This window comes from Rattus rattus, chromosome 3 (genome assembly GCF_011064425.1).
Source record: "Rattus rattus isolate New Zealand chromosome 3, Rrattus_CSIRO_v1, whole genome shotgun sequence".
Lineage (NCBI taxonomy): Eukaryota > Metazoa > Chordata > Mammalia > Rodentia > Muridae > Rattus > Rattus rattus.
Genome location: NC_046156.1, coordinates 38423525 through 38445765, shown reverse-complemented (window position 1 = coordinate 38445765; position 22241 = coordinate 38423525). Strand labels below are relative to the sequence as shown.

Below are 22241 nucleotides of genomic sequence, written 5' to 3'. Positions count from 1 at the left end.
GCTCTGTTCTCATCTTTCCTTTATCAGTTTGCCTTTGAGATCAGAAGAAAGGAAAGGGACGGGAAAGTATACAAAGTGCTGGATTCAAAGAGATTCCCGATTAAAAAAACAAACAAAAGCAGGTAGACTTCACAGTCAAGGCAGTCCTCTAATTAAAAACAAACGAACCACCTAGACTCTTGGGCTGGCTGAACTCCTGGTGAAGATGATTGCTGAGGGTAACTGGTGTGAATCCAGAAAAGGACTTGAAAAGCCGCCCCCGCCCCTGCCCCTGGCTTTGCCACAGCATTTCCCCACTTTCTTTCGCTCTGCATTCAAAGTTTAGACAGAATGAGGATTTTGGCCAAGAGGCAGAGGTCAGACCCACAGGTACGACCCACAGGGGAGGGAGACTTGGCAGGTGTCGGTGCAGGCCTCCCGGGCCTGGCACGTGGGCTTGAAGGCTGCTCCCGGGGTTTCCAGCGCAGCATCTGGGCGCGCTGTAGCCCGGGAGGAGACGGATGGAGTGGCTGATCAGCGGCGGGCCAGCTCAGGGAGCTTCCTGTCCTTTCCATCGTCCGAGTGCACGAACGCCTGAGAGTTGATGAGAACCAAAGCGGCTGGGAAGCCCCTAGGCGCCGGGGCGGGGCGGCCGCAGCCCGCTGACCAGCCGGGAGGAGGGGCGCCAAGGTCTTCGGTGGCGTGAGGGCGGGGCCAGGGGCTGGGACCCGCGGGAGGGAGCGCCGCGCCCGCCGCGCTGCCATTGGCCGGGAAGCCCCGGAGCAGGCGAGGGGGAGGAGGCGGCACTCCATTGGTCCGGCTCGCTGGCCAATCCCTAGAGGCCCGGGTGCGGGGGGGTGGGGACCTGGCTGGGGGCAGAGCGTGCGGAGCGGCAGAGCGAGCAGCAAGCGGGGCAGCCGGTCCCACTCCAGTGCGACCCGGAGCCTCCGCGGGACTCGAGTCCGAGCGAACCTCGAAGCATCATCGGCGTCCGTCTGCCGCGTTCCGGCTTCTGCGCTGCGCAGAGTAGCGAGCTTGTGCATCACCCGCGCGGCCACAGCTGGGGGCTAAGAGCAGGGACACCGAGGGTGACTGACCCCGACTCCGAGCGCAGCCCCTTCCTGTCGTCCGAGCAGCCATGACCCACTTCAACAAGGGCCCTTCCTACGGGCTCTCCGCCGAGGTCAAGAACAAGGTACGCGCGCCGGGGAACTGGGGGTCTCCCGGGCCGGGGGTGGGGGGAGGGCTGCGAGCCGCGGCGGAGCGACTTCGAGGCAGCGGGAGAGATAGATGCTTCCCGGCTCCCTGAGCCGGCTCGCACGCGCTGGTCCTGGCTTTGTTCCCGCGCCTAGCCCCCCGGCGGGCTATGGGTTCCTGGACGCCTGGAGTCCCGCAGCGCCGCGGGGCCCGCTCGAAGGTTGTAGGGTGCGCCCCTCCGGGAAGGGGGCGCTCCTGAGTGGCCTGCGGCCCTTAGGCGGGGCCGTGCCTCGCGGCTGGGTCTCAGAGTTGCCGCCCCCGCCATCCGCCAGGGCCCGGGCTGCTGTGGGACCCTGCGTCTCCTCCCATCCCCTCCTGGCCCCCTCCTCCCACAAGCGAAGTTACGTGTCCAAACCGGGCCCCTCATTGTTCCTTTCCTCCTCCATGGGAGGGGACGCAGAGTGTCCCGCCGACCCCTGGGACCCGCGGGCGGAAAGGAAGCCCGTCGGTGGTGTCTTGATGCAATCGCCGCTGATGCGGGAAACCCAGACAAAGCCTGAATGCGCAGCAGCCTGCGAGCCGGATCAGCTGTAGATGGGAGACTTAGAAATGCAATCCTGAGAAGTTTGCAGCGCGTTGAATTGTCACGATATCTCGGCAGGGTCGCTTTTGTTCGGGGTTTATTTGCTGTGGCGGGTAGCAATTTTGGAGTGATTGGAAGCTGGCTACGCTGCTTTGCGCGAGTACTCATCTCAAGAATGCATCAGGGTTTATCTTTCAGACTTTTGGCCTGGGAAGAGATGAGAGGCGTCCCCCTCCCCAAATCCTCTCCTTCCTTCCTCCCTGCCTGCATTCCAAGTCCATGACATCAGGGGTTTCGGGGAGTGGGGGTGACCAGCCAATCGGCGTGGAACTGCGCACAGACCGCTCATTGTCTCCCTTTTGCTGTTCCGGCCATAGCCCCACAAAGGAGGGCTGCTGTGGTTTAATTCCCATTAACCTCCCGGGAGCCGAAGCATGTCAGGATTGTCACGACGCTGTCCCACCTCCGGTAGAATACTTGGGCATCATCAGGGCAGCGAACACCCCTAGAGTTGGGGGTGTCTGGGGTGTGAAGGGAATTACATAGAAGTGATGAAGCGCACCGTTGTCAGACCCAAGCGAGAGTGGTTTATTCCTTCCCGCTGCTGTACCCCTTTGTACTTCATCTAGAAGATTCTAAGCAATCTTTGAAGCAAAGGGGCTAATTTTATTCTGTGTTAAAAAATTGTAATCTTTGGGGTTTTAGCCTTTTCAAGTGTTTTTGTCTGTTTAAAGGTTTCCCTAAAGAGGCAGAAAAGTTTGTTTGGACGACAGCTCTCGACAACTGAAAACGTCGTTGCAAAATAGCGGTCCTTCCAAGTTTATAGCCCTAGCTTTAGGAAGTCGAGGGCGTTGTCGTGTGAGAACTGGGTGGTTTGTGCCCTGGTGCCGCCTGGCCCAGGATTTGCAATTCCCTCTGGGATTCTGGCGCCCACTGAGTCTCTTTACCTTTGCATTGTAAATGAGGGACTGGTGACTTTGGCAGCCCTACAAGTGACTGGACTTTTCCTGGTTCTTGGTATCCAAGCTTTCTTTTTGCTGACTGGAGTAATAGCTTCTCCCAGTGTAGTTCTCCTCGAGCCAACAACTTCAGGAAGGAAATGCAGAGACTCAGGCTGGATCACCGGTACTGCAAGAGTTGGGAACTCTAAATCCTCAGCTTTTTGGAAACTTTGGAATGTTGTAGAGGCTGTAGGGGTTAAACACCAAGCCCATTTAAACAAAACAAAACACCCCCTTTAATTTCTGTAGGGCTGTAGTCCAGGACCCTTTCATAAAAATCCTTTTGATCTCCCTAGATCTGTGCTCTGTGAGGTGGAAGCCTCACTGGGATTCCAGCACCGTTTTCCGATAGGGTGTGACTTCTGTGAGGTGGAAGCCTCACTGGGATTCCAGCACCGTTTTCCGATAGGGTGTGACTGGCCCAAGGTTGCTGGAGAAACTTGGAGTATTCTAAGAATTTCAACAAGCAGTGTCTTAAGTATAGATATGTTCAACCGCAGGACCTGTTGTCTGTCCCTGCCCATCCCCTATTCCGGTCATCCACCTGTCACTACTTGACATTGTAATTATTCCTGTAACGATATTTGTCATCTGTTCAGGGCCCCGAAACCAGATCTGCACATTTGAGTGAGATGTTGGGTTTTGGACAAAAAGAGCGGACATACGGAAACTCGAATTTGACATTGCGTCTTCACAGTCACGCCTGCCTTTTTTTCATGTATAATTTATGACTTGATTAAATATCAGGATTTTGTTGTATCATTTTATGTGTGTGGGAGTTTTGTTTGCATATATATGTTTGTGTACCATGTGCCAACAGTGCCTGGGAAGGCCAGGAGAGGGCTTTGCATCCCCGTGGAACTGGAGTTGATGATTTGAGCCACCAGGTGGGTCCTGGGGGGGTCTAACCCAGGTTCTCTGCAAGGGCAACCAGCACTCTTAGGTGTTTAACTATAGCTCCAGTCCCCCTAGTTTTGTTCCTTAAAATATCATTTAAGTCCTGAGGAGGGAGTGTGGAGTGAAGAGTTCAGCAGATGTCAATTCTAAGTCCCCCTTGGCCAGTCCCTGCTTCCGATGACGTGGGCTGTCTGTCGGAATCCCGATTAATGAAATGGAAGGGGATATTGTCACCCCTGAAACACTTTGTCATGGAGGAGTGTCCACTTGGTTATTGTTCAATGACTGTCTTGTGAGTCAGCTCTAGTAAGAGGGGCTTGTCCTTTCTCCAGTCGTCTGCCCTGCTCTAAGAGTTCTTTTTGTATCACACAGCGTTGAGCTTATACTTCAGTAGTGAAAGCAGCCCACTGACGGACTGAAGGAGTCTTTGATCTTCAATGCTTCGAATCTGTAAAATTCCTGAGCAGCATCTTTGGAAATAACACTTATTTGGTGGGATGCCAATACGTAGCAGAAACATATGAACTTCTGTAAAAAGCTGGGGGATGGGGTGGGGGGGCAAGAAAATGTGGAAACCTGGATTTAAAAATAGTAGAGTCCTCAGCGTGTGCTGTGAACAGGCTGTTTCTGCTTTGCTTTCTTGAGACCGGGTGTCATGGAGTGAAGGCTGATCTTGAACTCCTATTCCTGCCTTTGCCTCCCAGTTGAGAGCTGGGATTACAGGCACGCACACACCATAGCCAGCCTGTCTTTAAATAACAACAAAAGAAAGAAGCAATAAAAGGACCAGTGCCGGGGTTGGGGATTTAGCTCAGTGGTAGAGCGCTTGCCTAGGAAGCGCAAGGCCCTGGGTTCGGTCCCAGCTCCAAAAAAAGAAAAAGGAAAAAAAAAAAAAAAGGACCAGTGCCTGTGATCCACATTGAATCCAAATGCGGCCCTTGGAGTCGAAGTGGACCCTGAAGGAGGACGGGTTCTCTCATAAGTGATGCTGTCTGTCCCAGTGGAACAGGCTCTGTGGGGACTAGAAGGGAAAACACAATAAAACCAACAGATCCTCCACGGAAGGGCAACATCTCCTGTTGGACACAGTTGGGTCTCGACAAAATGTTGGAGCAGGTAAAGTCGGCCTGGGACGGATGTCTGGACTGTACAGCTCTCAGGGTAGTGGAGGAAACCGGCTGGTTGGGGAAGGGTGTGGCGCCCCCAGTAGTTTTACCTCAGCTCTCTCTTGGTGGTGGAGGCTGAGCATTAAGAAAGAATGAGATTGGAACGTGAGATCAGAATGTGTGCTATTCTCACAGTCGTCTGTTCCCACTCAGAAAGCCTGGTTTCAGCAAACTGGCTACTTGAAGAATCTTCTTGATCGCCCAGTGGTATTGCCAAACCGCCGAAAGCCACCTTGGAAGACTCACTCCTACATTTTTAAGCCACTTAAAAGTAAACTCTAACAGTCACATAGTAAAATGAGGACTTGGGACCCAGGACATCCTTCCCTGCCGCTGCCTGTCCTATGTCTTTCAAACAAACAACTGCTTTTAGGGTGGCCTGGATCAGACTATCTTCCAGGTGACACAAGTATAACGTCTTTACTCCCAGCACCTGAGAGGCAGAGACAGGTGGATTTCTGTGAACAGCCATGACTATGTAGTTGAGACCCTGTCTCAGAAAATCAGAAAAGGAAAGTAATGGTAAAACCACTTAAGGTGGCACAGCAGAATCACAGTAAACAGTGTGTAGCTGGGCTGGGCTTTTTGTTGTTGTTTTCCCTTAAAGCACTGAAGTTAAAATTTCTCATAAGAGAACCTTGTTACTGTTTATTTCTTTCCAACAGGGATTAAGAGCTGGGTCTTATTCACAGATGGATCTCAAGGTCCGTATTAGGTGTTTTTGAAGGATGATATTAGAGTTTCTGTGAAACCAAATAAAATTCTCAGTATAAGAAATGAAAGTTGAGTAGTGGTAGCTCAAGCCTTTGAAGGCAGAGACAGGAGGATCACTGTGAGTTGGAGGCCAGTCTGGTCTACAGAGATAGTTCCAGACAGCCAAGGCTACACAGAGAAACCCTGTCTTGAAAACAAACAAAACAAAAATTAAAAAAAAAAATGAAAACACATCTTGCAAGTTGTAGTAAATATTTGTCGGTTTATGTGCAGGTCTGATGTTTGTGAAAGGCTTAGATGTTTTTGTTTCGTTAGTTTCTTGAGCCTGGGGCTGACTATGTGGGCCTGGAACTGCCTGTGTAGACTGGGTTGCCTGGAACTCACTGAGATCCACCTGCCTCTGCCTCTCAAGGGCTGGGACTTCATAAAGAAGTGTGTCCTCACCCTGGCCATTCTTGTTTTTCAAAGCGTTTGTTCTCTGTATACACAGAAAACTTAACCACTAAAATAATTCCATCTTTGTTGCTCACTAGGGGATTATCTCCTAGGGGAAACTCTTGAATTCCCAGTTAGAGGGAGATGGTGGAGAGCCCCTCTTTCAGGTCCCCTTTGACAGGCTGCTTCCAGTGCTGCCTTCCAGAGATGGGACAGACTGGTTCTTCAACCAGGGCAAGGTCTTCGTTGCTGGAGGGATTAATTGTTGAGGTTTGTCTGCTAGCTTGTGTTTCTTCACCCCCATCACCTCATCTTGACCAAAACATAAAGAAGATGCACTTCAATAGGATAGGAGAGGTACTGCTCCTACTCCGGAACACTTCCTTACCGTGCTCACTGTCCTGTGGTCTTTCACAGTCAGAGAACATTAAATTGTTCCAGTATGTACGTACGTACATTTGTGTGTGTGTGTGTGTGTGTGTGTGTGTGTGTGTGTGTGTCCGTCCGTCCGTCCGTCCGTCCATCCATCCATCCATCTGTCTGTCCATCCGTCCTCCATGATTGTTCACCTTCCAGATGAGGACGGGAGGATCAATGAGTGTCTTCTGTCTTTTGTTGTGGGTGTTTTGCCGGCCTGTAGGTTTAATGAATTTTTTCCTCTGCACTCCATTCATTGTATTCATAGCTAATGTTATTTGTGACTGCAGTTTTCTCTTTTAAAGCACAATTGGATGACTTTGGGTTTTGTTTCCCCATCATTGTATCTATCTTAACTTTTCAGGGAGTGTTTGTGGCTGTGGAAAGCTTGTCTTTACTGTGGGGCAGGTCCCATGTTCTTGAGTTTAGCCATATTCTGTGTGCATTGGTTCTCTCTGGCTCTGAACTCAGCCATGTGTGGGCTCTTAGCTGTTAAGGCCTGTCTCCTTGTATCCTCACATCTTTTGGTATTTCTGGGAATGGGGAGTACATCCGGGTTGTTTGTGGGGACTCACACTTAGGGTAAAATACAAGTACATTTTGCAAATGTAATAAATGAATTTCTGAGCACTGAAAGGCCTCCTGGTACCATCATCTCTGGTTCCTGTCAGTGACTGATGATGAAGCTTTCAGTGAAGAGTGGGCGCCTGGGTTTGAATCCTGTTCCTTAAGACTCCACCTGGACTTTGGGCAAGTGACTTAGATGTGACCCTGAGCATTACACGGTTGGTGGGAGAAATCTCTCACCTGGATCACTCGCTTCAAGCCTTCAGAGTAATGCCTGCAGCCCAAAGCTCACACAGCACAGATGTAACGTTGGGCATCTTGCTGACTGGGCAAGCATTTTACTGGCTGCTCAGATTCAGTTCTGACTTCTGAACCGTATTTGCCTGTGACTCTTGATACTGTCTCCAAAAGCTGAGCTTTCATTTGTGTCTGAGGCTTCTGGTAGGAAGGGGGTTGGAACGCCAAGCATCCTGTTTCCCTTTCTCATCAGGAATTTGATGGGTTCCTGGATCCCTGTCCAGAAGCCCCTGTAGCATCCTGATGCTTTCCCCCAGAGGGCTCAGGACCTCTGCTCCTTTCTGGCCTGTTTTCCCTGGGAGGTCGGGGAGAGCTTCTCTGTGTGTCTCCTTCTGAGCAGGGAAGGGAAGCCGTGGGGTGTGGGTGTGCCTCTTGGGTGGAGCATCTACAGCGGGAAGGCTGGAGAACTGGGAGCCGAAGGCAGCAAGAAGAGGCCCTTTTTTCTCTTCCTCTCAGATCTGCCTTTTTAAATCCCAGCTTCCCAGCCCTGCTGGCTCCTCACACCCAGGCTCAGCCAGTAGGTAGAGTGTGAGCCTCATTGCTGTACTTTTCTCCCTCTCTTGCTTCATGTGGGAGGAAATCCGAGAAAAATAATTAATACCATGTGTAGCAACTCTCTTGCTGTTGGTTAATTCAGACATACGATTCTACTTAGGAAGCAACAGCAAGCCAAAGGCCGTAGATCAGCTGGTAGGCTGTTTGCCTAGCCTACACAAAGCACTGTGTAAACCCAGCATGGTCACAGAAGCCTGTAATCCTAGCACTTGGGAGGTGCAGGCAGGAAGATCAAGAGTTCAAAGCCATCCTTGGTTGTGTGGTGAGTTTGAAGGCAGCTTGAGTCATGTGTGCTTGAAAAAATGGGGATGGGGAGAGAATTCAGTGCTTGCCATGAGGACCCGAGGTCAATCCCGATGGGAAAACGGAAACGACTGGGTTATGTTAACACGTGCTTGTAATCCCAGCTCTGAGGATGGGCATCTCTAGAGCTCACTGCTCAGGTAGCCTAGCCTACTTAGCAAGTCTCAGTCGGGGCTGTGAGAAAGAAACCATCTTGGGGGATGGGGACAGGAGTAGATGATGCTTGAGGAATGAATGACACCCCTAGGTGTCCCCTCTCTTCCACAAATATACATACTCCCCAAAGGGAAAGCAACAACAGTTATCTTAAGTGTCCCATCATGTGTAGAAATTGTACATGAACCTCATAAGCTTGTCAGGGTCCACGGCCGTTAGCAGCAAAATTGCATCCCTTGAGATGTTGTGAGGTTGTGGGCCTGGACATTTGCTGTGGGTTTTCCTTCTGTCTCTGCGGAGACCCTGGGTGCTGTATTAGGAACGAGCCCTCATGCTGCCCACCAGGGCCAAGTACACCCAGACGTATATCTCACCCCCTAGATTTCCATCTCTAGTTTCTTCTTCCTCTCCTGGCTTGGTCCTGCTGCTCTTTCTTTTCATTCTCAGTGGCCAGAGACTCTGTTTTAGATGTTTTTCTGTAGTCGATTTTCTAGCACCATTCACCCATAGCAAGGGGCTACTTGCCAGAGCAGCCAGTAGAATAGTTTTCAATCTGAGATATCTTTGAGAAATATCTTCGTGTGAACTTTTGAACCGTGCTGGCACTGCCCCTTGAGACTTCCAGATTCCCCAGGCTGTTGGAAGCAGAGCTCTTTGCTGGCAGCGGGCTCTGGGGTATCAGTGCGATACAGTGACACTGAGGAACAGGGATAGTGGTTGTTTTTTCTTTTTCTTTTTTGAGGTGGATGGATCTTCTATATCGCCCAGATTGATTTCTTTAATTCCTAGGCCTAAGCAGTCCACTCTCCTCCTTTCTCCGCAGTGGCTTGGGAGTCTAGGTATACTCTACCCTCTTCTCCTGGTACTTTGAGATGGACGACGTTTAACCTGGATAAGGAGGGGAGCAGAAAGGGCGTAGACTCTGGGGCAGACCTGGAGCTAGACTCCTGCTTGGCACCCAGTCTTTGGATGTGTCCTCTGTGCTTTCTTCCTTGCTGACGAGACTTCTCTAACTCTTTAATCTTTGATCAGTGAATGCAAGAATTGTGCGGAGTGGGAACGGTGCCAACCAGTAAGAGCAGAGTAGTGAAAGAACCCTGTATCCCTCGCCCTCATCTCCATGACTCCTCACCTCCATCCACTCAGATACTCAGAGACTGAACTCAGACACCTTGTATCCCTCGCCCTCATCTCCATGACTCCTCACCTCCATCCACTCAGATACTCAGAGACTGAGCTCAGACACCTTGTATCCCTCGCCCTCATTCATCTCCATGGCTCCTCACCTCCGTCCACTCAGATACTCCCCAGACTGAACTCTGGTCTGTTGTACAGACTTCATATTTGTTCTCTGCTTCCAACCTGGAAAAGTTCATTTAAAGATGCTTCTGTAGGAAAGCATATAGCTCTGGACACAGACTCATGTGTATATTAAATATTAAGCAGTTTTCATTTTTTAAAAAATCAGTTTACACTCCTATCCCGATGGTGTGAAGCAGAGAAAGGCCACTTTTTTTTTTTTTTTTTAATCAACTGAGAAACAGAAACTGAGTATCTGGAAGGTGGAGAATGGAGGATTAGGATTCAAGGCTATCTACAGCTACATAGTAAGTTTCAAGGCCATTCTGGGATCCGTGAGACCCTCCCCAAAAGCCAGACAATGGAGTAGAGAGATGGCTCATTGGTAAAGAGCGCGTGCTGTACGGTGCTGAAGTCTGGAGTTCTGGGTCTTAGTTCCTATGTAACAACCCCTGGCTGTAACCCCAGCATGAGGAAGGTAGAGGCAGAAGGCGCTCTGTGGCATGCCGGGGCCAGGTCAGGCAGAGACCCTGTCTCAAAGGAAGAGGTGGCAAGCGATAGAGAGGACACCTGATGTCCTTTCCTCAGGTCACAGTGTACACAGGTGCACACACATACACATGCAAGCCAGACAAGCAACCACCAACCAAACAAAGCTATGTAGTGGCTTTCGAGGCTCAAGGCACACGCTCCAGTGTTCATTATCATACGGTGAATCACCAACATCTGTCATCCCGCTTTCACTGTTCATCCTTCCGGGCTTGGGGAAGGCCTGGGGTGAGGACACTTCCGTTAGAAATTACTTGATAAGCAGTACTTAGGTGGCATCGGAATGGTCCCGTATTAAGTGGCCATCAGATGGTATCGGCTAACTAATTGTAATGATGTGCAGCCAATGGTCTGTGGCTCTGAGCTTCACACTCTTGTCGTCAAACAACTCCGATGGAAAGTAAACCCCAAAATGTTTGTGTCCATACTGAACCTGTGCACAGACTTTGCTGCCTATTGGCTAAGCACTATAGGATGGCGGCCATTTATAAAGCATTTGCACTTCTCTTAGGCAACGTAAGCAATCTAGAGATGATTCTCAAATACATAGTAGGGGGGTTGGAGGTGGAACTGCAGGTGTAGAGTGCCTAATTAGTGGGCGAGGCAGTGGGCCATCTCCAGCACTACACATTTTCAAAGTCACAGAAGGATGTGATCACTTGCCCGTACTATTTAAAATGTCATTTTATGCAAGGGGCCTGAGCATCCGGTATTATTTGTAGTGCAGAAGGAATGCCCTGGATTTAGTCCCTGTGGATACCGAGGGACAGCTGCTGAATGGGAAGAGTCTTCCAGTGTCTTGATGAGAATGGCCAACAAAGTACAGGAGAGGAGGGACGTTTAGGGAGTTCCTGCAGGGTTCATGAATGTTGATTCTCAGCTGCCCTGGGATATGAAGGCCGCTAAGGATCTCCTGTTTGCAGCAGAGGAAGGAAGTCTGGCCTGAGTGCAGATGCCCCAGCAGTGTCTAGACCTCTGCTTTAGTTAAGGGGCAAAGAAAAAGGTGCTGAGCCTGGAGAGGGCGGACCAGGGTAAGGAATCCCAGGACAGGGTCCTTTGACGGTATGCAGAGGAGGAGAGGAGGAGAGGAGGAGAGGTCCAGGAAGGCTGGTCTCACGCAGGAGGAAGCTGGAAACAGGCCTGAGTTGGGCTGCTGAGCAATTACTGCTAACCTTTCTCGTCCGGGCGAGGTGGAGCACTTTCTCCCGCAGGTGGAGCACAGAGAGAGGAAGCGAGGCGGCTGGCTGACATGAAAGAGATGGTGTCAGGGTTGCTCGATGGTTTGTTGTTTCAGTTAACACGGGAGCCTGTGCTCACCGGAAGGCTAGCGAGAGAGAGACTGGGGACAGAGTGGGGTCGAGGGGTAGCAGAGGTGGGGAGAAAGTGGAGGGCCCTAAAACATAGAGGCGATGTGGACTGGACCTCTATGTGTCACTTGGCCTTGGCCTGGCCTGGAGCTTCTGAAGTGGCGGCATAGGCCACAGGGAGTAAAGGTGGTCTGGTCAGTGTGTGGAATACACTGCACTCGGCTGCGAGCCCTGCTGGCCCCTTTGCTGTCAGAGTCTTTTTCCCTCCACCCATTCCTCTGGCCCTGGACCTGGAGGGGAGGGAAAGTCGGATTTCCTTTTTGTATTCTGTGCCTGTCACATCACCTTTGGGAGACCTTTGTCCGAGGACAAGAACACTGGGTACACTACAGTTCATGAGGGCTGAGTTTGTTCCTCTTGGGTGTATTCAGAGTGCGTGACAGTCACATACAATGTGCGTTGTCTGTACTGTTAATAGGGATGTCCTGGAGCCTCTAATCAGATCCTAGCTGAAAGGAGGAAGCTGTGTTCAAGGTGTTTGTTTTGTGAAGAAGCTGAGACTTAGCCTCCTCCTTTGCTGTGGTGGGTGAGAAGCTTGCACTCTGGTGTGCATCTAACCTGTCCACAGTAGCATTTGTGCAAGTCATGGTGGCATGCAGGTACGTGACCACAACTCCCACTTTACTATTTTTCACATTATCATATTAAGAGAAAAAAGCCAGGCATGGTGGCGCAGGCCTTTGGTCCCAGCACTTGGGAGGCAGAGGCAGGTGGATCTCTGAGTTCGAGGCCAACGTGGTCTACAAAGCAAGTCCAGGACAGCCAGGGCTTATTAATTTAGGGTTTCTTGTAGCGGTAAATATTAAATAAATAGATGTGGGACACCAGGCACCATGTTACGCTACCTCCTGCTACTCTCTGTCCCCGGTGGTCTCTCTGCCTCCATGGCTAGCCCATGTTGGTGCCGGCTACTCTCTAGCCCCAGCAGCGGCCGCCCTCTTGCCACTCTCTGCTGTGAACCCCTATTCACAATCCCAGCATCCCAGTAAAATCAAAACTCTAGAAGCTTGTAATTTATCAGTTAGATTCATATCAGTCAATTCTCACTCCACATAATAAACTCAGAGCCAATTGATATTGATATAAGACAATCTAGATAAGACAAATTGTCCTGTAATTATCCATCTCTTATGAAATATTCATAGCTACCTGTGGCCATTTCAGGCCACACAGATCTGGATCGTGCTTCTCCTCCTTCATCTTGGTTCTTCTCCTTTCCTCTCTCCTCTCTCCAAAGCTCTGCTCTTGCCTTATCTTGTGCCTGCTCTCACCTGCACATCGACATCAATCCACAAGTCCTTACACAGCTTGGGTCTGGGAACCCTGACTAGGGTCTGATGTGAGAATGAAGAAAGGACAGACACACATACAGAAGAGCTGGGGTAGGGTGGACTAAGCTCTCTGAAACCACAGAGCCTGGAGCTCAGTGGGCTTGGTCTGTGCAGTTGAATAGAGAGGTGGGGTTGTTACATAGAACTGACATCCACCCTCCCACAGTTCCTCATCCCATTCTGTCACCCCACCCATCTCCAAGAGGATGGCCCCATTCCCCCACTCCACCAGACCTCCCCACTCCCTGGGGCCTCAAGTCTCCAGTCTCTCACACAGTCGCACATCTTCTCCCTTTGAGGCCAGGCCAGGCAGTCCTCTGCTGTCTATGTGTCAGGGCCTCATATCAGCTGGTGTATGCTGCCTGGTTGGTGGCTCAGTGTCTGAGGTCTCAGGGGTCCAGGTTAGTTGAGAATGTTCCTCTTCCTCCTCACCTTCCTGCTCAGCTTCTTCCAGCCTTTCTCTAATTTAACCTCAGGGGTCCCCGACTTCAGTCCAACGGTTGGGTGTAAATATCTGCATCTGTCTCAGCTGCTTGTTGGGCCTCTGAGAGGGCAGCCATGCTAGGCTTCTATTCGTAAACGCACCAAACTGTCAGTAATAGTGTCAGGCCTTGGAGAGGGGGCATGGTTTTTAAAGACGATTGAGTGAAGCAGTCTCTGGCCAGGAGTCTCCTCAAGTTGTAAACGTGGAGCAGAGAAGCTATGCTGCTTATCATCATCATCATCATCATCATCATCATCATCATCATCTTCATCTTCTTCTTCTTCTTCTTCTTCTTCTTCTTCTTCTTCTTCTTCTTCTCTCTCTCTCTCTCTGTCTCTGTCTCTCTCTCTCTCTCTCTCTCTCTCTCTCTCTCTCTCTCTCTCTCTCTTCTCTCTCTCTCTGTCTCTCTCTCTCTCTCTCTCTCTCTCTCTCTCTCTCTCTCTCTCTCTCTCTTTCCCCCCCCTCTGAGTTTCACCTGGCTATGACAGTGTCAGCAGCACACTGTCACTCAGGGCTTGAGGTGCTCCCTAAAGGTCACTTCCATGTCATTCATGAGGCACAGGGGAGCTTTCTTAACCACTGAGCCATCTCTCCAGCCCACAGGGGAGCTTTCTTAAAGGGGGGGATTTAATGGAGATTTTGTGTCCTCTAATTTTCACAGAGGAAGAATGCAGTGCCTTCCTGCACATTTAATACATTTGTGTGAGGCCCTAGCCAGCTTGTAACCTGCCTTTAACCTTTAGTGGTCAAGATCTGTAGCTAGTTTTATAATAAAGGCACTCGCAGTCCGAGATAACAGATCTGGGTGCCCAGGCGGAGGACCATAGTTAGGGCTGACTGAAGTGCTGATAAGGTGCCTCCAACCTGTCCTAATCCGGCTCAGTCGCAGATCCGGGAACCATGTGACTAGGGGGAACTCACGGGGGATGGAATGTTCACCTGGGCGGAGGGCGTCCGAGGTCCCTGTCACCAAGGAGGTTCCAGCACTCTGCTTTTAAACTATGATGAAGCTTTTGCGTGATCTTGAGACACCGCAAACTTGTTGAAGTGAATGAATGTGCACCCCAAAGCTGCAGAAGGTGCCGAGCCAACATAGCTCACGTAGACTTCAGCGCTGCCCATGTGTGGGCTCAAGGGTTCTGGAGGTGGCTACCATCCTGAATCCAGAACGCAGGGAAGAACTGACAGCACCAGCTGCTGTGGAGATCAGGTGAACAGAGAACACAAATTTGAGAAAGAAGCAGCCTTGTTGACATCCAGTGGGGTTTCTGCTGGGGCCTTCTGTCATCCAAATCTCTGTCGATCTCTCAGACCGACAAGGGAGCCCATTATCTAGGGGATCTTCTCCAGCCGGCCTTCTTACAGGTGGACTTTCTGCTTGTGCTTAACTGATGCTAACACGTGTTTTCCTTCCGGCTGGTAGTCCATCTCCTTGGGTCTCCTGTGTATTCATCCCGGAGTCTAACCTCCCTGTGCCTCAGAATAAACTGGCTTTCTCTCCTATAACTTACAGTTAATGTTCTGATTACAGCTGACCTCTCTCATAAACTTCCAGGCCCCTCCTAGGGTATGTATAGTCACTCCTAGCCCAGTTCTTCACAATAGGCTACACAGGATTGATTTGACACTCATTCATTCATTCATTCATTCATTCGAGGCAGGCTAGGTTCCGACTTGAAATCCTCCTGCCTCTGAGTGCAGGAATATAAACATGAGTCGCTGTGCTTGGCTGTATTGGATTTCTTTCATTTTTTTTTTTTTTTTTAACCTCTCTGGGTCTCTCTAGAGACTGATGTCAGTTTGTCATTCTCTAGTTGGACACATCTGCATTACAGTATTGTGATGGATGTGGTCCAACCAGGTTTCAGGTACCCAATAAGAAATTCTGTATTTGATTCTAAACGCTACCTCCAACCTCAGTCAGCCTGATAACCTGGTGATGAGGAAAAGGCATCTCTGTAGATAAGAGTCTAGACCAGTGGTTCTCAACCTGTGGGTCCCGACCCCGGTCACATATCAGGTAATTACAGTCATGAAATAGCGACGAAGTAATTTTGTGGTTGGGGTTTCATCACACACGAGGAACTGTATTAAAGGGTCACAGCATTAGGAAGGTTGAGAGCCACTGCTCTAAACAATAATTTGGCAAATGGATTTTGGCTTCTGTACAGTTAGCCGATAATAAATGCAGACGGTTTAATAGTTCACCTCCTCTTTTCACGCCTGTTTCTTGTAAGTCATGTCTTCCTTGGGTATCGCTTGAGGCTGTGGTGATTCAGACAAACAATAATTATATCGTATACAAGGAGAACATTAGTTTACCTCGCTCACTGAGGAAGCACTGTTAGCGCTGGACCTTTGGGGCAGGGTTTCAGGTATATGTTGAATGATTTACTTATTGTACAAAGTGAGATCTTTCTGACTCCCAGTTTAAGTTTTATAAGCACACCATGGTTTCTGGATCACTCAGTACCTGAGCAGAAGGGCACTGAGCCCTGGTGACTGCTCCTGGCCTCCCTTCCAGGCCTACTGCAGACAGCATCCTGAGTGGGCCATCTAAGATTACTAGATTAGCTGGTCAGGGAGAAGTGACGCACGCCTGTGGTGAGCACAGCAGCACTCAGGTGCAGGTGTCTCTCAGTCACAAGACAGACCTTTAAATCTGAGGCCGTAGGCTGCTGATGGGACCCCGAGATGAAGGTCACTGTCTATTGTACCGTGTGTGCAGTTCGGAGCCACAGGTGAGGTGCCTGTTTTACGTCATGGAAGGAGACCTGGGCAGCTGTTCTTGAATGTGATTTCTGCCAGGTGCTTGCTCACTCTCACTGAGGTGCCCCTCCCTGCCCCGTCCCCTCTGGGGCAGCCATCCTCTCCTATCAGTAAAAGAGACTCTTGTTATTGGAATAGAAAGTGGGCCGACCTTGCCTCCAGGATTTCATTCATCATAATTCACTGAGTGAGATGTTTCTGTCCTTATTAACTGAAGTTTTTGAGTCTTAGTGTGTTCTAAGGAAGCCAGTCTCAATACTCACCCCCCCCGTGTGTGTGTGTGTGTGTGTGTGTGTGTGTGTGTGTGTGTGTGTGTGTGTGTTTAGGGTCACACTCTCAAAAATCTATTTCTAAGTATGTGTGTTCTGCATTCAAGAATCTAAAGATGATTTTACTAGACAAACAGGCTGAAGTGTTTTTCCTTGTGTGCTGTGCTGCTTGGATTAGGCCCTAGATTGGTTCCTCTTGGTACTTTTAAAGCTTTAGCTTCTTCCAGTTTCACAGCATGTGGACCTCACCAAGCCATAGGGTCCTTGTGTTTATCTGACTGTTAGAATTTGAATTGGTCAAGGCTCTATGGAAAGCTTGGTTGTCTCCCTGTGGTGGCCTGAAGGTCTGGCTGTACCTTTGAGAGAAAGGCCTGCCTTTGAGATGCCCTTGGACTCCACTGTGTAACCTGGCACAGACGCAGTTGTCCTTGACTTTCACATTTCCCTAGCAGGTCCCCACTATAAATGACTTGGTTTCTGTACTATTAAAATAAGATCTTTTAGGGCAGGGTCTGCCTTTGAACTGTGCTTCCTAGACGTTAGCACAGAACATAAACAAAAGACTGAAGAAGCTGGAAGAAGAATCCATGAAACACATGGCAGATGCTGTTTTAGTTACTGTTCTGTCATTGTGAAGAGACACCATGTCCAAGGCAATTCATAAAATAAAGCCGTTAGTTGAGGGCTTGCTTATAGCTTTGAGAGCTAGTTCATGATCATCATGGCAGCAACAGCTATGGTCCTGGAGCAGCGGATGATCTTTACATCCTAATCCACAGGCAGCAGGCAGAGAGAGACAGAGAGAAGAGAGACAGACAGGGTCTGACATGGCTTTTGAAACTTCAAAGCCCACACTCTCAGTGACACTCCGCCTAATCTTTCTCAGTTTCACTAACTGCAGACTAAGCATTCAAACATGAACCTTCCTCAATCATGAACATGGGGCTTCCTCATGTAAACCACCCCAGATACTCACATGAGTGTGATTTTTAGGTAGATAGTTTGGGGTTATGCTGAGTCATCTGAGTGGCTCAAACACAGCACCAGGAGAATTCAAACATGGCTGAAAGTTAGGAGACTGTTGTCAGCACCAGAAACAATAACCTGGAATATTGCTTCTGGGTCTTAACAGTCTCTGTGATGATTTATTGCAAAAGGGAAAATTGATTGGTTCCTTGTATTCATGGGCAGGCACCTGCAGATTTAGTCAGCCATGACAGAAATGTGAAGAGAGAAAGGGTGTGTTTAACAAGCATGTATTTTCACTGTCATTCCCTGAGCTCTATATACTAGCATATGCAAGCTCACATGCACAGTATTTACATTGTACCGGGTATGGTAATAATCAACAGATGATTTAAACTATACAGGGTATGCATGGGCTGTGTGTAAATGCTATGCTATCTTATGTAAGGGTCTATGGCAGCTAGGGATTTGGGTGTCTGTAGGGGTCCTGACTCAGAGCCCTATGGCGGATTGAGGAATAACAGTGCTCTTCACACTTCCATAGACGGCAGTGTGCCCGGAATGTGGCCTCAGGCAGCTATTTCCGGGAGGGTGAGCCCTCTGCCTTTAGGTGTGCCAGCAGCATTTTGTTGAATGCTTGCTGCTTACCACAAAACAGCACCGGGTCTGTTTCTAGTCCTTTGCTGAGATGACTTTGAAACATTTGTCTTCTAGTTAATGTGTCTCCCTGTTGAAGACTTCCAGTGAAACTTCTCTAAAACCAGCCAGTTCTGGGCTGGTTCTTAGCAACTAGAAGGCTTTTTAATTGATGTAGTGTCTCTTTCTACTATTAGGAAGCACAGGCCCTTAGGGCTTGTGGTTTTGATGATAATCTTTTTCCTGTGTTTTATGTTTTATTTGACAGAGGAAGGGGTTGAGATTAGGAGGGGCTTGAAGAGAGATTTATATATTATAGTTCACCTGGCATTTCTTACCTGTCTGTCACTGTCACTTTATCCTCGTAACCTGCTCCTAGTGTCTCTGATCACTGCCAGATTTAACTACCAAGAAATGAAGCTGTTGATTGGGCTGAGCTTTGAAGAGTCCTAAGTTTGTTCCCACAAGTCCCTCTCTGCCCGTGTCATCCCGTGTGTGTGTTCTACAGACCTACATAGTTTACCGTTTGTGAACAGATACTGTGGCAGAGTCTGAAGGTAGGATTAGAGATGAGCCACACAGGATTGGCCTGCACTTGAGGGATGTACAACTCCAAGTGGATGCCCTCTGAGTTGTCCAGACCAGAGAGCCGGGCGAGGCAGATGATAGAGGCTCCACACAGAGAAGAGACACAGGCCAGTGACTCAACTTACTGCCCTGGAGTTGGGTTCTCAGTACTGAAGGAAGGATGGACAGACAGTTGATGTTCATGGGGTGTGAGAGCAGACTGGGCATTGATTGGTAGAGGAGGATGGTTTACCCAGTTAACACCAAAGGCCTTTTTCCCAATCTTCCTGCTTAACCGTGTTTGCAGAAGATGCTGTCCAGCCTCTGTGAGGAGGCTCCATCGGCTGTGCCCAGGCATGGTTCTCCTCAGCGCCATGCTCTTTGCTTCTTTCTTTTGTTTTGTTCTGTCGCTCGGTTTTATTGAGATAGGGTTTTCTCTCTGTAACTCTGGGAGTCCTGAAACTCACTCTGTAGACCAGGCTGGCCTAGAGCTCACAGAGATCCACCTGCCTCTGCCTCCCTAGTGCTGGGGTTAAAGATGTGCACCATTACACTCTACTACGATTTCTTCCTTTCCCTCCCTCCCTCCCTCAGTCCCTCTCTCCCTTCCTCCCTTCCAGTTTACTTAGGATGTCTGTGTGAGGGTGTTGGATCCCCTGGAACAGGAGTTACAGACAGTTGTGAGCTCCCACGTGGATGCTGGGAACTGGACCCAGGTCCTCTGGAAGAGCAACAGCCAGTGCTCTTAACCTCGGAGTCACCTCCAACCCCTGATTTCACTTTCTATGTGTCTTTGTACCAGCTTTTTGTCCGTTCGTATATTAGTTCTATTTTCGGTTTTCGAGGGGCCTCTATGCTGACTTACTATTTCCTGCAGCTCTGGAGTCCACACTCTCTCACTAGTGAGTGTGAAGGCTCCTTTCCCCCACACTGTTCTATGTTGTCAGTTGTTTTCTGGATGGCAGCTCTTCTAACTGGAGTGAGGTGGAATTTCAAAGCACTTCTAGTTTGCATTTCCCTGATGCCTGAGGTCGTTCAGCCGAAAAGCACTAATTTGACCATTTGTGTTTCTCTTGAGAACTGTTTCATAGCCTGCTTATAGATTGGACAAAGTTTGATGTTTCGTGTATTTGAAGTTCTTTATATATTCTATTTATATAGTCTAGATATTAATATCCCAGGCGTGCACCGCCACACCTTACCGAGCCAAGCTTTCTTACTCCTTTCTGTAGGCTGTGCCTTTTGACATTGGGGTCACTGCTTTTTGGGTTGTTTTGGTTTGGCTTTTTATTTTTGCTTTGTTATATATAAGGAATAAAATGTCATTTTAGCCTATGTTCAGAAATTAAAGCTTTTAAGGTGAAAACAGTGAACAAACTGAATCAGCTAAAAGGTTTTTTATTTGTTTTTTTCTTATTTATGCTGTTTTGATCAAATCCATCACCCATTCTGCCCACCGTTTTCCCTCCCAGCCCCATGTGCTTTATTTTTAGCCCCACTGAGTCCACTTGGTTCTGTCTGAATGGGCATGGTATAGAGTCACCTGCTTGAGCATGTGTATCCTCTCAGGATCACATCCCTGAAGGAGACTCTCCTTATTCCGCCAGGATCCATCATCTGCCAATGTCCAGGAGTGGGGCATCACGAACCCTTCCGTGTTGTCGTAAATGAATAAAAATAAAGTAAAAGTAAAAATGTATAAACGAAAACCGGGGGTGGAATGTTTTCCCTCAGGGTGTTTTTCCCTGCTAGGGTTCCACACCTCGCTTCCCCAGATATCTTCTGGATATCTTGGCAGAAACACAACCCAGCCACACACTTTCTTATACTGAGACTCTTACACAAAAGAGCATACAACTGGTGTTTTTACCCTGCTAGGGTTCCACACCTCAGTGCCCCAGATATCTGCTGGATATCTTGGCATAAACTCAGCCCAGCCACACTTACTTAAATTGAGACTCTTTCTTAAAAAAAAAACACACTCATTTAGCATTAAAGCAATCCAGCGTCTAGATTTGGCAGATCCACATTACACTGTCCTAATCCCAGTTCCCAAATTACTCATCCCTGCACCTTTTATTTACCAAGTCTCCAGCTTCTTCTCCCCCCTGGTACCTCTAACTCCTCTCAGTTCCCCATCGTCTCTCCAACTCCTCTCTTCTTCCTCCTGGCTTCCTTCTCTAACCCCTCCTCCCTCAACTGTCAATCCTCACCCCCCCCTCCTCAGGTTCCACTCGCTCAACTGTCTCCAACTGTCAACTGTCAACCTAACCTCTGAATCTAATCCCCCTCTCACTCCCAACTCCTACCTCTGCCCAAATCTCACGCTCTTGCCTTTATTTAACAAATTCAGAGAAAACCCCAAGGCAAACCACAACATTTCCCCCTTTTTTTCCAGTTAAAAAACTTTTTCCTATACATAGGTGAACTAAGCATCATTATTACCATTCTGCAATTTATAAAACCAACAATATGCTGATCACCCAGTCCACCAACTCTGTTCACCAACCATGTTATCCACACCACATCTTGGCAAGGCAAACCACAACATTTCCCCCTTTTTGTCCAGTTAAAAAACTTTTTCCTATACATAGGTGAACTAAGCATCATTATTACCATTCTGCAATTTATAAAACCAACAATACGCTGATCACCCAGTCCATCAATTTTGTTCATTAACCATGTCATCTATACTAAAAACTATACTTGACTATATCCTGGTTATAGATCCTATGCCACCCTAAAACTACTCTAACAGATTTATCATCTTTCTCAATACTAAACCATTCGGGTTGTCTATGAGACTACTAGTCTCCAACCACATCAGAAATCCAAGAATGATTAATATTACCTGAAAACATAGGAAGCACAAAACATGGCTTCCAAGCTTAGCCAATTTTATAAAGACTGCTGATCACATGGATAGTCCCCTTATTCCTTAATATGCTGGAGCATCAGTCTTCAGCCTTCTGGCCCAGGATCATCTGACAGACCTTATCAATGCAGATTCTGAAGGGCTGATCACCCTGCCTCGGCAGAGATTATCAGTCGACTATTCTGCATAATTTGTCCCTTTCTGGACAGTGTCTTGTCTGTAGATGAATTGAAGCAATTTGCTCAGTGGCTGCGTTACCGCGATTTGAGCAACTCCATTGATGCTCAAGTTCTTCTTCGAGTCTAAGGGGCCCTGTCAGGGGCAGACAAGTCTCTAGTAAAATGATCTAGATGAAGAAATGTCCATAAACAGGTTATTCTTTGGACTTCTGATGCCCTTGAAGATTTCCTATCTACATAGGCGTTTCTGAACTGTTAAGCATAGAGTACCGTTGGCCCTCTCTAATCGAAGTGTTTACAAAACCCATCTAAACTGACTTAGAACCATAACCTTGCCATCTGACCCTTAGCTGGTACTGGTTAATCAACTAAAAATAATGTATAACAGCAGTTATAGGACCGGGTCTAAGACTTGTATTCTTAGATGCATAGTGGAGGCACAATGCCCATGTTAAAGTAGCAATATTAATCTCAATTATAAATCAACAAGAAAGTATACCATTGAAAACCTCGCATTTGTGTAAAATGCATTCTATACCAATGAAAAGATTACAGCTTCAACTTTGTATCAATTACAAACATTTCTATCAATGTAAAATATAGCTGTAAAATTTTGTTTAAGAGTAAGTTTGCCAATCTATCTGTTTGTCTATTTCTCTAATTTCTATGTATTACTATATCTA

The 22241-nt window shown here is 48.4% G+C and overlaps 1 protein-coding gene across 1 annotated transcript in view; it reads left to right on the top strand.

The window, feature by feature from the left end:
- Positions 1-841: 841 nt before the first annotated feature.
- The window catches only part of Cnn3 (calponin 3), a 39706-nt gene continuing 18306 nt past the window's right edge, over positions 842-22241 (top strand). Inside the window, exon 1 of the mRNA XM_032897398.1 lies at positions 842-1174. Coding sequence (XP_032753289.1) covers positions 1118-1174 — 57 coding nt within the window. The 5' untranslated portion in view covers positions 842-1117. The remainder of the gene's footprint in view (positions 1175-22241) is intronic.